General features: G+C 35.3%; 1 protein-coding gene across 2 annotated transcripts; it reads left to right on the forward strand.

Moving 5' to 3' along the window:
• Nucleotides 1-2,266: 2,266 nt before the first annotated feature.
• Nucleotides 2,267-11,279, forward strand: LOC112140088 (protein kinase C and casein kinase substrate in neurons protein 2). 2 transcript variants are annotated; one of them, XM_024263004.2, is made up of 8 exons: nucleotides 2,267-2,418; nucleotides 3,551-3,707; nucleotides 3,798-4,033; nucleotides 4,930-5,085; nucleotides 6,618-6,793; nucleotides 6,875-6,995; nucleotides 9,434-9,481; nucleotides 10,892-11,279. In XM_024263004.2, exons 1-8 carry the CDS (start codon nucleotides 2,362-2,364, stop codon nucleotides 11,156-11,158), a joined length of 1,218 nt encoding a protein of 405 aa, XP_024118772.1. In that variant the 5' UTR covers nucleotides 2,267-2,361; the 3' UTR covers nucleotides 11,159-11,279. The 2 variants fall into 2 exon arrangements, with proteins under 2 accessions (XP_024118772.1, XP_024118773.1); XM_024263005.2 differs by lacking the exon at nucleotides 9,434-9,481 and having other exon boundaries at nucleotides 2,362-2,418; nucleotides 10,892-11,278.
• The last annotated feature ends 1,423 nt before the right edge of the window (nucleotides 11,280-12,702 follow it).

Here is a 12,702-nt window from a genome sequence, read left to right on the forward strand (position 1 = left end):
AACAGTGGAAAACAACATGTTCCTTGTCGTGGTGAGAATTTGGTTGGAAGAGCATCACTCTGTATTTTGTGACACCAGCATAAGAAACGTATAAAAACATGAGTTGTTGGAGGATGTGTGGGGCAGATAAGGCTAATCATTTCCACATAATTTGGGGACTGCTCATTGATAAAAAAATTCTGGCAGGAGAAAGTGGACTGTAGATGTGAAAAGAGCTGCAAACATGAAGATACTCAGAATTATGTTAATTGCAGGAAAAAATTGATTACTAAAAAATGGATGGAGGCTGATATTCCAAGTGCTAATGACTGGATGGACATCATCCAGGAAATATATGTAATGGAGAAGCTATCTTACTCTCTCAAGTTGGAATGGGAAAAGTTTAAATTTGTTTGGAGAGAATGGAAGAAATACATCAACCCAATAAGAACAGATTTTATTTGACTTTGAAACAGTAGCTCATCCTCAGTTATGTTGCCACAATTTAGGGTGTTCTCTCACGTTTTTTTTGTTTTTGTTCCTTATGTTCTGGTACCTTATTATACTATTATTTTTAAATAATGGTGTGAAAATGTATTGATTGATAAAGTTTTCATTTATGAAAGGTAGGGCTGACATGATTAGTCAAATAATTGACGACTAATCGACTATTAAAATAGTCGATGACTAATTTAATAGTTGATTAGTCGTTACTTTATATTATATGGAGTCAGAGTGTAGTAAAGTTGAAAGTTATATGGGCATTCTGCTAACTTTTTGGACTATTTTGACATTTGTAAAGGTATTTTGGCTAATTTAGGCTAATATTTCAGCTACATTCTAGCTATTTTGACTAATTTAGGATTTTTTTCCGTTTTTTTCGGCTATTTTGAAGTTTAGCTAGTATTTCAGCTGCATGCTAGCTGTTCTGGCTAACTTCTTTTATTTATTTATCCACTTTGAGGACTGATTTACTGAGTCATTTTTATTAAATACTTTGTTCCTATTATTATAATCATTATATGTAAAGTTCCAAAGTGTATGAAAATAGTGACACATCTGTTATTTGTTCGGCACTCCTGTGTGTTTAATCCTTTGGGAAACTTGGATCCACACTTCAAATATAGTTGAAGGGAGGGTTGTTCATTTGCCTCTGCAGCTTGTGATAACCACAAAGCTGCCCTCTGTGTCGGCGCTGTCCTGGAGACACGGGCCACTGACCATCGACTGAGGCTCACACAGCAGAAGCCCTTCATCCTTTCTTTCTGTGTCACGACTGAAAGGGGCCCTGTTTGATCTCAATCTGCAAAATCATGGCTTTTGTTGATGGTTTTGGCATTTTTAGACATCTTCAGTAAGATCTGAAATTAAATGAGATTGTTTTTTTTTTTTTAAAATCACTAAATTTCTGCAAAGTTTACCACCCAACTTATTAGCTTTTTCCACATATTTCTTAAAAGAATAAAAGAAAATGATGTGAAAGACATTTTTATTTGTTTCCTACACATTTCCTGCTTGATAACAGAATAGAAATAAAAAGGAAATGAGAGCAAGGAATTTAATCTGATCATTTTTTATGTTTTTTAATATAGGAGACCATTTTATCTTTATCTCCCAATCCTAATGCCAGTTTAGTTGTTTATATTTAGACATTTAATACTCTGAAAACTGCCTCTAAAATGCTAAAATGTGCTTTATCCTGCTGACAGGAGAGTTTCCAGGCTGTTAAGGAAGGGAAGTGACAGCTAAGACGCTGAATCGAGGAGTGGAATATGAATGAAGAGACTTGTGTGCTGGATGCTGCTCAGTCTGAAACGATAGGCTTTAAGTTAGAGGGGGGACAGAGGACTGACTGTTGCTCCACTCTGAAGGAAGCGGAAGCTCCTCGCTGTGTGCAACCAAATGTTTTTTTTTTCACTCCAAGAGCAGATACTTGGTCACCTGCCAGTAAACACTAGATTAAAACCTGCGTGTGAGGTTGAAGAAGTCAGGATGGAAAACACCCACCTGATGGCCAGTTCAACAAAGCAAATCCCACCGTCTCCGTCTCTGATTTAGCCTCTGAACTCCCAGTCTGCATCCTGTTATCTGTCCGATCCACAGGAGTGGTCTCTGAGGAATGCTTTTGTGCTAGAATCACTGTGTCAAACTTCATGCTGCTTTAAACCATGTGTAAAAGTACCAGTCATGCATTTTTCCACTTCTATTTCAAAAGATTTGGACTGTTTAAAACACTAAATTAGTAATTATTTATAGCCTTTTTTAAAATACTATTGCTAGTTTAAAAAAAAAAGAATTTTTTCCCCTTTGATCCAGGATGTGTAAATATTGTGTTTCTTATTTTTTAGGGCCCGTTTCTTTGTGTGACTGTGGGCAGCAGAAATGTCTGGCTCCTGCGAGGACTCCATGATCGACGTCTCCAGTGACAGTTTCTGGGAGGTCAGATGTTTACAACTTTTTCTAACAGCTATAAAATGCAGAATTTGTTCATTTCAAGCATATAAATGTCCAATCTATATGGAGAGAAAACAGACTCACTCTGAGTTGAGCGTGTTTAATCTTTGATTTGAGCTTAAATTTGTTTTTTATTAAGTTTTTTTGTTTTTGTGCGTAACTTTGGGTTTGTGCATGTGATTTTTTTTTTGTGTTAACTACAGTTTTGTGTGTTCATATTTTTTGGTTTGCTCTCAAATTTTGATTTATGCTTGTGATTTTGTTTTGTATTTGTGTGATAGCTTTGGTTTTGTGTGGTTGTATGTTTTATTTGTGCTTGTGATTTTTCTTTTTTGTGTGTAACTTTGGCTTTGTGTGTTCGTATTTTTTGGTTTGTGCGTAACTTTGGATTTGTGCTTGTGATTTTTTTTTCTTTTTTGTGTTAACTACAGTTTTGTGTGTTCATATTTTTTGGTTTGCGGTCAACTTTTGATTTGTACTTGTGATTTTTTTTACATTTTTTTTATTTGTGCGTTAACTACGGTTTTGTGTGTTCATATTTTTTGGTTTGTACTCAACTTTTGATTGTGCTTGTGATTTTTTTTTTTTGTTGTTTTATTATTTGTGTGATAACTTCGGTTTTGTGTGTTCATATTTTTTTTCATTTGTGCATAATTTTTTGTATGTTGTTTTGATTTTTTTTTTTTTATTTATTTGTGTGTAACTTCGGCCTCGTGTGTTGATATTTTTTGTTTTGTGCATAACTTTGGATTTGTATAATTCTTGATTTGTGCCTAGCTTTGGATTTGTGTGTTTATTTTTTGTTTTTCGTGGGTAACCTCAGATTTGTATCTGCGTAACTCTTGATTTGTAACTCATACAATACATTTTGTATTTGTGTGTGTATTTAGTTTCATTCTGTCATTTTTAGTTGTGTGTGTGTAAATGGGATTTTGTATGTTTTTGAATTTCATAATTTTTGCACTTGTGCTCAAAATGTATTGTATGACTTACAAATTAAGAATTACATATGTGCATAATTCAGAGTTAAGTCTATTTTCTCTCCATAAATTTGTAAAAAATAAAAATAAAAAAGTAAAAAATAACAGCTGCCATATTTCTTGTGTTGTTTTTTTAGGTCGGTAACTACAAACGAACAGTAAAACGGGTCGACGATGGTCACCGGCTTTGTAACGACCTCATGACCTGTCTTCATGAGCGCGCACGCATCGAAAAGACATACGCACAGCAGCTCACAGAATGGGGAAAACGTTGGCGGCAGCTGATAGAGAAAGGTAAGAACACACAAAAAAAGGAGATCATTTATTATTATTTCTGTTTAAAATGTTTGTGAAAAGAAATCTTTTATTTTGAAATCTGTGTAGGCCCTCAGTACGGCTCATTGGAGCGAGCGTGGGCCGCCTTGTGCACGGAGGCAGAGAAGGTCAGCGAGCTCCACATGGAGGTGAAGGCTCAGTTGATGGGCGAAGACTACGAGAAGCTGAAGAACTGGCAGAAAGACTCCTACCACAAACAGATGATCGGGGGCTTTAAGGAGACCAAAGAGGCTGACGATGGATTCCGCAAAGCTCAGAAACCTTGGGCTAAGAAGCTAAAAGAGGTACAAATATTCAGATACAGACTGCAGCTCTCGTCTCTGCTGTCCTGCATGTCATAGAGAAGGAAATGTGAGGATTCGCCACGAGGCAAACCCTTATTAGGTCAAACTCGTGTCATTTCCTGCAGAGAAACTCCTCCAGCAGCTTCTGTCATGACTTGGTTTCATTTCTGCGCTCGTGCAGAACCGCATACTGTTTCAAAACCAACCAGGAATGTTGCAACTTTGAGGCCTTGCCCCCATTTCCTGTGTGTCACAGGGAGGCATCCTGGCGTGTCATTGAGCAGGACAGGATAGTTTTGTGACTTTATTGATGTATTGAGTGACCAGACAGATAAGAACAAAGCCGTGAAGGACAGAGAGGAAATTAGGCTAATTAACTGGGTAAGTGACATGGATGACAAGTCGGGATTGTCAATAAGCATCTGGATGAAGGATTTCATCGCCCTGATGGGCGCGGCAACGTTATCCCTCCCTATAATCAAACTTAGATGCTTGTTACAATTTAGTTTCCTCGAAAGCTGAGATGAAATCATAAAGTTTCTTCTAAGAAGGAGCTGTAAACAAACAAAAGTCCAGATTAATCTGTCATATCAGTTTGTTTTTAGAGACCATATAACAATAAAAGCATGAATTCCTTTCTATCTAAGATTTGTGGACATAAAAAAGCTTTACTAGTCATTAACCTAACTTGATTTATAATAAAATGTTCATGAAAAGAGAAAAAAGCAATAGAATTACCTGGATTGTTTAAAAAAAAAGTAAAATCTGCTTTTTTAAGTTAGATTTTTAATTAAAAAATACATTTTGAAGAAAAACCTGTGTTGTGTAAATAAATTCAGAACCAGACTGGTGGTTATAGTCGCTGTTTAATCTATTTTGCATTCACCGGTCTGCAGGTAGACACGATGAAGAAAGCGTATCACGCTGCCTGTAAAGAGGAGAAGTTGGCGACCAGCAGGGAGTCCAACAGTAAGCTGGAGAGCAACAACAACCCCGAGACGCTGAAGAAACTCCAGGAAAAGGTGGAGAAGTGTCAGCAGGAGGTGCAGAAGGTGGGGTCTTCCTGTATGTATTTAAAAAAAATCTTGAAGTGGTTTTGTTTTTCCTCAAGCGGAGTGTGAGGGCCACCATACAAGAAAAGAAATCCATCAGAAAAAAAGAGAATTTTATGAGAATAAATTGTTTGAAAAAAATCAACATTTTATGAGACATAAATAATTTTTATAAGTTGAGCTTTTTTAAAAATAATTTGTAATTTAATGCAAATAAAGTTTACAAGCGATTCCTGACTAGTGTGATGTTAATCAGGTTTGCTGCAGAAATTAAATGGGTTGCATTTGCTGAAACATCTTAAAAAGTATTCAGTTTCAAATGTTTTCTTATAAGTTATTTTTTTTTCTAATTATAAAACTCAATTTGTGTAAAATTTTGACATTTTTATTGTATATTTGAATGGCTCGATTCTCATTAAATTTCTTTTTGTTCATTTTTCCTCATAAAATTTTGACTTTTTGCATATTTGTGAGACTTTATTCCTGTAAAATTTTATCCTTTTTTGCATATTTGTAAGGCTTTTTCCTCATAAAATTTAGCTTTTTATCATCAATTTTGGGCTATTTTCATGTATTTTCGTTTTTATAAAAATTTTGACAGTTTTTGAATATTTGTAAGGCTTTATTCTCACCAAATTTAGTCTTTTTTCCACTTAAAACTTTGACTATTTCTGCATATTTGTATGAACGTATTCCTGTAAAACATCTGCGTTTTTGCATATTTACATGCCTTTATTTTCATCAAATTTAGTTTTTTTTCCTCGTGAAATGTTGACTGTTTTTACGTATTTATTTACTTTTATTCTTTAAAAGGTTTTTTTTGCACATTTGTAAGGCTTTATTTTTATCAAATTTTGTTTTCTTTTCCTCTTAAAGTTTAGACTTTTTTGCGTATTTGTACGATTTTATTCTTGTAAAATTTGAGCTTTTTTGCATATTTGTTTGGCTAAATCCTCATCAAATTTAGTTTTATTTTCCTTGTAAAATTTTAAGAGATTTCTCGTATTTGTATACATTTATTCTTGTAAAGTTTTTCTTTTTTTAGACATTTGTATGACTTTATTCTCATCAAATTTAGTTTTTTTCCTTGTAAAATATTGACATTTTTCGCACATCTGTTTGGCTAAATTCTCGTCAAATATTGTTTTTTTTCCTCTTAAAATGTTTACTTTTTTTGCACATTTTTACAATTAAATTTTTGTCAGATTTAGACTGTTTTTGCACATTTGAACAACCTTATTCCTACAAAATCTTCACTTTTTCGCACATTTGTATGGCTTTATCCTCATAAAAAAATGATTATTTTTCCTCCTAAAATTTTGACTGTTTTCACTCATTTGCATGACTATATTCTTGTAAAATCTTAACCTTTTTACGAGTCTATTCTCATGTTTTCTTCTTCATGGTGGCCCTCATACTCTCAGTCATGCTTCATTGTACCAAGATCACAATATCAGCTGTTATACAGTGTTGGGGTGTTGAATCAACTCTTGGCTGTAGTTGACGTCATCTTTTCTTCTCCCATCCTCAAGACTAAAGAACGTTATGAGAAGTCTCTAGAAGAGCTGGACAAGTTGACACCTCAGTACATGGAGAACATGGAGCAGGTGTTTGAGCAGCTGCAGCAGTTTGAAGATAAAAGAATTTGTTTCTTCAAAGAGCTGCTTCTGGAGGTGAAGCAGCACCTGGACCTCTCGACCAATCACAGGTCAGAAGAAAAGTGCATCATCTTTGGGTTGCATCTGTTTGAAGTTTGTTGGAATGATTTTATCTCTTGCTCGTTCTGTAGGTTTCAGACCGTCTACCAAACGTTGGAAGACACTCTCACTGCTACCGACGCCGAGGAGGACCTGAAATGGTTCCGGTTCAATCACGGCCCCGGCATGCCCATGAACTGGCCTCAGTTTGAGGTGAGCTGCTCCGTCTTCTTTGAATAGAAGCGTATTTCTAATGAGAAGAAAGAACTTCCTGTTTCCAAATCCCAGCGGGCTCATTGACGCAAAACAACACAAAGTGTTTTCTAGAAGTTGTTGAAACTGAAGGACCACACCTCCATCAGCATCTTCATAGGAGAGCACTTAATGTAATGGTGGGCTGTGGAGTGAAGATCATGTTGTAGTTCTTATGTCCAGTTCATGTAAATAATTTAAACCTGCGTTCTTCTTCATTTGTAGGAGCTTCACAAATAAATACATATATAAAATAGTACTTATAGGAAGTATGGGGTTATAAGAAACCTAATTTCCTTAAAATCATTGATATAAACAAACCCAGAGTGCTTTCTGAGCCTTTAAAGATGAAAGTCATTATTGATTTAATGATGGAAAAGTTAAAAACATACTTAATTATTTATTAAGGATACATTCAAGCTTTTATTTAAATAAAAATGAAAGTATTTTTAAAGCTTTAGCTTCAGTGTCGACGGTCTTTCAGCTACTGTAACTCTTCAACCATTTATGCAACCACCTCAGTGGCCTAGTGGTACAGTGTCCGTCCTGAGATTGGAAAGTTGTGCGTTCAAATCCTGGTCAAGTCGTACTCTAAATAGGAGCGCGGCTGTGTCTGCAGCTCACCGCTCCTCCAGGGGGTGGGTCAAGTGCAGAGAACAATTTCACACATCTTGGTGTGTCACAACTATTTGGACTTTAACTAACTTTAATTAACATAACATAACTTGTGTTGATATGCTTCGCTTTACAATAATGACGTACGCAATCAGCTGATTCTGTCACAGTGAAAAGAAGCTTGGCAACGATTGATGAAAAGCCACTTTTCTCACCAATCAGCTGATTTGTGAATTTAGTTATTTTATTTTATTGAATAAGGACAGAATTAACAACATAGATCTGCTAAAAGCAGCAGTCTCATACCCATATCTTAGTGCTTTTAGCCTTAGAAGGTTTGCAGCATTTGTCCTTAGCTGGGATTTTTTTGTTTGGTTTTGGAATTACAAAAATATGTAAAATGAGAATAAAATACCACAAATAAGACAAACATTTTATTAAATTACATAAACCAGTTTAGGAGTTTTGTGTTGATTGCATAAACGGTTGGAGAGATACAGTAAAGAGTCATGTAGATATAAAAGATTTTAAAATTATTTTATCTTTCATTTTATTTTTACTAAAGGGTTTATAAATTATGTTTGGCAGGAACATATATATATATATATATATACACACACATTATTCTCTTTTTATTTTAACCATGAATCTTTCAAATGATGAAACAGATTTTTTTTAAAGAGGATTAAATAAATCTACAGTTTTATATAGAAAGAAAATAGTATCATCCAATTTGTGTGCATAGTTCTTGATTTCTAACTCATACTTTACTTTTTGTGCATAACTCTATGTACTTGCCATTATTTACATGAACTAAAATTACAAAATGATTGTACACAACTTGAAACTGCACCAATTTAAAACTAACAACACACAGAAATCTTTAAAAAGTCTGATACACACAAAACCACATTAACGCTCAAATCTGGTTTGAGATTCTTCACGTCTCTAAGCGTCATTTGAAAGTGATGTGTTTAAATGCTGCTGGAAGGCTGGGCCATCAGAGTTAGAAACACATATCTAGACTTTTTTACATTAATATGTTGGCACATTTTTTTTAAGAAAGTGGAAAAATGTCAAGTTTTTAGCAGATATCATTCACAATCTAAGGTAAATTGCCAATAAGAAACTCTGATAAGCGAGCGTTCTAGCAGTATTTAAACGCATCATTTACACACAAATCTTGAAGACATGAGAAGAATCTCACATCAGATTTGTGTGCGTAACAAGGGATTGTGGGTAATTTTCAGAGAGGTGTGTGTGTGTGTGGTTAGTTTCAAGCTTTTGTTATGTTAAATTGTGCATGTGTGAATTATATTTTTTATATTTTTGAATTTTGTATTTTTTTTTACTTGCACACAAAAATCAAGCGTTGAGTCTATTTTGTCTCCACATCTGCCTCACATCAGATATGTGTGTAAATGTGGTTTTGTGTTTATAACAGCAATTATTTGTACTTTTTTAAAGGTTTTATGTGTAGCTAGTTTTAAGCAGTTGTAATTTTAAGTTTAAATTTCATTTTTTACATGGAATTACATAATTGCAAATACATAAAGTTACACACAGAATGTATTGTGTGAGTTACAAATCAAGGGTTAAATCAGATGAGACTATTTTCTCTCCATAGTTTTAGCAGTCGGTCAAAACGTTGCATAAAGTGAGTTTCTCCCGTTTGTTTTTCTTAACCTGCTCCTGTCGGTGCCTCTGCAGCTGTCGGCTTGCATCATGTTCCTCGTTTTAACCATTTGTGCACTTGCTTTCCATTTTCCCCTCATATCTGACAGACTTTGGACGCGTCTCATCCTGCCTCCTTTAGGAGAAGGTCCATTTTAGTGAGTTGTGCATGGGGGTGCTGTTCTGTCCCAGCAGCCGTCTCTAGAGAACGTTCAACCCTACTAACAGTCTGACCTTTCTCTGCTTTTTGGATTTGTCTGTGCGTTTTGAAGTGGTTACGTCTCTATCTTGCTTCTGGAGTTCTTGTTTCAAATCAACTCAACAATCTCTCTCCATAGGTGGAACAGTTAATGACTATTTATGATGAGTCTAGTGATACTAGTGTTGTTTTTTGGAAAAAATGCGAATGACTCGCTCTGACAAGTCACAGACATCTGATTTAAAACCAAAACATTCATTTCCTAAAGGGCGTTTAGTCACCTGCAGAGAGGTGGTTATGAATGACGTCAAGAAGTTGAATCATTATATTCAGAAATATTTCATATATTACTGGGACTTTACAGCTGTTTTCATTGTCCAAAAGTACTTTAAATTTGTTAATAGTGACCATTCCTTTTTTTAAATTTTTTTAAAAAGGCCTTAGCTTTCAGGATTTTCCTTTAACTTTTCAGAGTGAAGTTTACCATCATTCTCTAAAATATCCTTAACTGGTTCAAACTTTATTTGGACTCCAGAAGCCCAAAAATCAGACATGAACTTCAGCCTCGCACAACATTTAAGGTACAATGGATAAAAAAAAGTTACAAAAACAAGTCATTTCTAAATATGATCATAAATCCACCTGTTGAGCCACTTTATTAGCAACATCCTTGTAACATTAGACAACCAGTTGATGAATATTGATTATTATTATGGTACGTGTGAACAACTGTCACAATAAATCTACATTTGGAGTAAAGATTTCTGGTTTTTATCTGTAGTTTCTTCAGTTTCCTCACTGGTATAAAGTTAGATTTGTTGTTCATCATTTGTGCTGCTTGGATCAGCCAATCAGATGTAGAGTATCCATGCCAGGAGCAAAAAAAGCAAAGCAATGTAAAATTGAAGATACCCAAAATATGGTGGTAAATGATGTGGTGAAGAGAATCCAGTATTTTAACTAAATAAATCGTACTTTATAATCCGATTATAAATAAACTGGAACAAACAAGCTGTGCTGTTTTTTTTAAATGTTAGTTTTTTTTATTATTTGACTGAACTTCCTCCTCGTTTCACTTTTCCGGGTCCGTCTGTGGCTGAGGGCCGCTCATCTGTCTTGGTTTCTTCCAGTGGGTGATGGAAACTCTACAAAGTTTGACCGTTTTCCATTTCATCCTGTTTACTCTGCACTATACACACTCGCGTGCACATTTTTTAAAGGTCGAGTTAAGGTCACAGATCGCAGAACATTTTCCCCGATCCTGGAGTTTGCTCAAGTGTGTGTATACTGCTGTCTGTGTTTGTGAGATAGTCCGACTCCTCTGGGTATTCAGTGCTTTCGTTTAAATATCTCTGTTTGTTTTTACCAGGACTGGTCCATAGACATTAACAGAACCCTCAGCAGGCGGGAAAAGAAGAAGCCTGAAGGTGTCACACTGACAGGCATCAATCAAACCGGGGGAGACCAGCCTGTTCAGCCCACCAAGACTAGCAACAGGTTTGCTTCTATTTTTACAATTTACACATTTAAAGCCCAGAGCTCCGAATGTGCGATTTCCCCTCCTCCTGAAGGAATTCCTGAGGAAGCTCCGGGAATGACGTGTAGCTTCACCACGGCAACGGTAAACATGTTGTAGAGCGGTCAGGAAAAATGGATTCACTAGAGGCTGAACGTCTGCTGGTGCTCGTCTGAAAGCAATGTGGAAATACCTCACACACATGCAGCTTCATGAGCATGAACGCCGTTAATGGAAAGAAATTTGCGTACACTTTTACCGACACGACTCCGGAAGGAGTCGTGTCGGTAAAAGTGTACGCAAATTTCTTTCAAGAAAATCCTCAAACTCCAATAAAACTAATTTCTCTGAAAATGGGGGACATATTTAAAGAAAATTAAGCTTAAAATGACAATTTTCAGTTCAAATGTTGACTTCAATCATCTAAAGATACATTTTCTCAGTCGAGAGTGATATAGAAACACCAGAAGTAAAAACAAAACGTTCATATTTCAGTCTATCAGGAGCGGGCTGATGTGCTTGACTGAATGTGTAAATAAAGGAGATAACTCTACACTTCCCCTGACAGAGGTGAAGGTATCTTCTCCTCCGCCATTTTTAAAATAAAGCCTCTAGAAGCATGTTTCCCTCCTGTATAAACTCTCAAAGATTCATAGAATCAAATCAAAGATCTGCTCAAATGTTCCATAAAGTAGCGAACTCATAAAGCTAGCTTGATGCTAACGTTTAATGGAATTTCCCATAGGACGGCTAATGCTAACGCATACATTACTGACTAAATTAACATTTTTATAAACTCGCAAGTTTTACAAACTCTTTTAAGGAAATGTTTTTTAAAGTAACCATTTATTTTGCTCATACCTTCTTCTTCTGCTGGAATAAGATGTACTGCTGTACCGTGATCGCCACCTAGTGGCCGAACTGTGTATAAAATGTGGGAATAACATCAGCTTTTATTTTATCTGGACACAATAACTGTAAATTTACAAAGAAGCAAAGTTTTTTCCTTCCACCAAAATATTCAGTTTTAATTAGTGGTTATTGGGATTTTAAGTACTTCAACTATGTTTTATACACACATATTGTCTATGGAGAGATTATAGTTTTTTTAAGTTAATTTCTAGTCTGAGCTCCTCACAAAAGGCTTCAGTTTGAGAAGGAAGTCTGTGAAATAAGAGAAGCTGCATCATTTTTAGAGAAAATACTGTTCAGAGTGAAGTAGTAAAGCGTAACAAATAATTTGTTTAGGCTTTGTGGGCTTTTTTAAAGTCAGTTTTAAGGTTAAAAATGATTTAAAAACCTTTTTTTTTTGCTGTTGCAGAGGAGTGACTGATCACATGATTGAGTCTTTTCTGCTTTTATATTTATAGCAAAATGACTAATAGTTTAGTAACAAACTATATATATATATATAAAACTCTTGATGTCATTTTTGGGTGTTTTTGTCCTCTCTGTTACTCATAAAATGACTCCAACAGAAATGTGACCACAAACATTCATTTTCTGTCTTTTTTTATGTGACCATAACACCATAAATCACCAAATAGTTTGTTATATTTGTGTCTAAAAATGTTCTGCACTTTGTCACCTGTGTTGATACGTGCGCACGTCCACGAGCATCTCTGACTGTACTCCATGTTGTCAGCCTGACTGTACCCACTAAC

This window comes from Oryzias melastigma, unplaced genomic scaffold, assembly GCF_002922805.2.
Source record: "Oryzias melastigma strain HK-1 unplaced genomic scaffold, ASM292280v2 sc01039, whole genome shotgun sequence".
Classification (NCBI taxonomy): Eukaryota; Metazoa; Chordata; class Actinopteri; order Beloniformes; family Adrianichthyidae; genus Oryzias; species Oryzias melastigma.

Excerpts from the sequence above, each read along its gene's own strand:
- LOC112140088 (XM_024263004.2), top strand. The coding sequence starts at position 2,362 with ATGTCTGGCTCCTGCGAGGACTCCATGATCGACGTCTCCAGTGACAGT. Across the intron at positions 6,794-6,874 it reads GACCTCTCGACCAATCACAG|GTTTCAGACCGTCTACCAAA; the intron begins GTCAGAAGAAAA and ends CTCGTTCTGTAG. Across the intron at positions 6,996-9,433 it reads TGAACTGGCCTCAGTTTGAG|ACTTTGGACGCGTCTCATCC; the intron begins GTGAGCTGCTCC and ends CATATCTGACAG.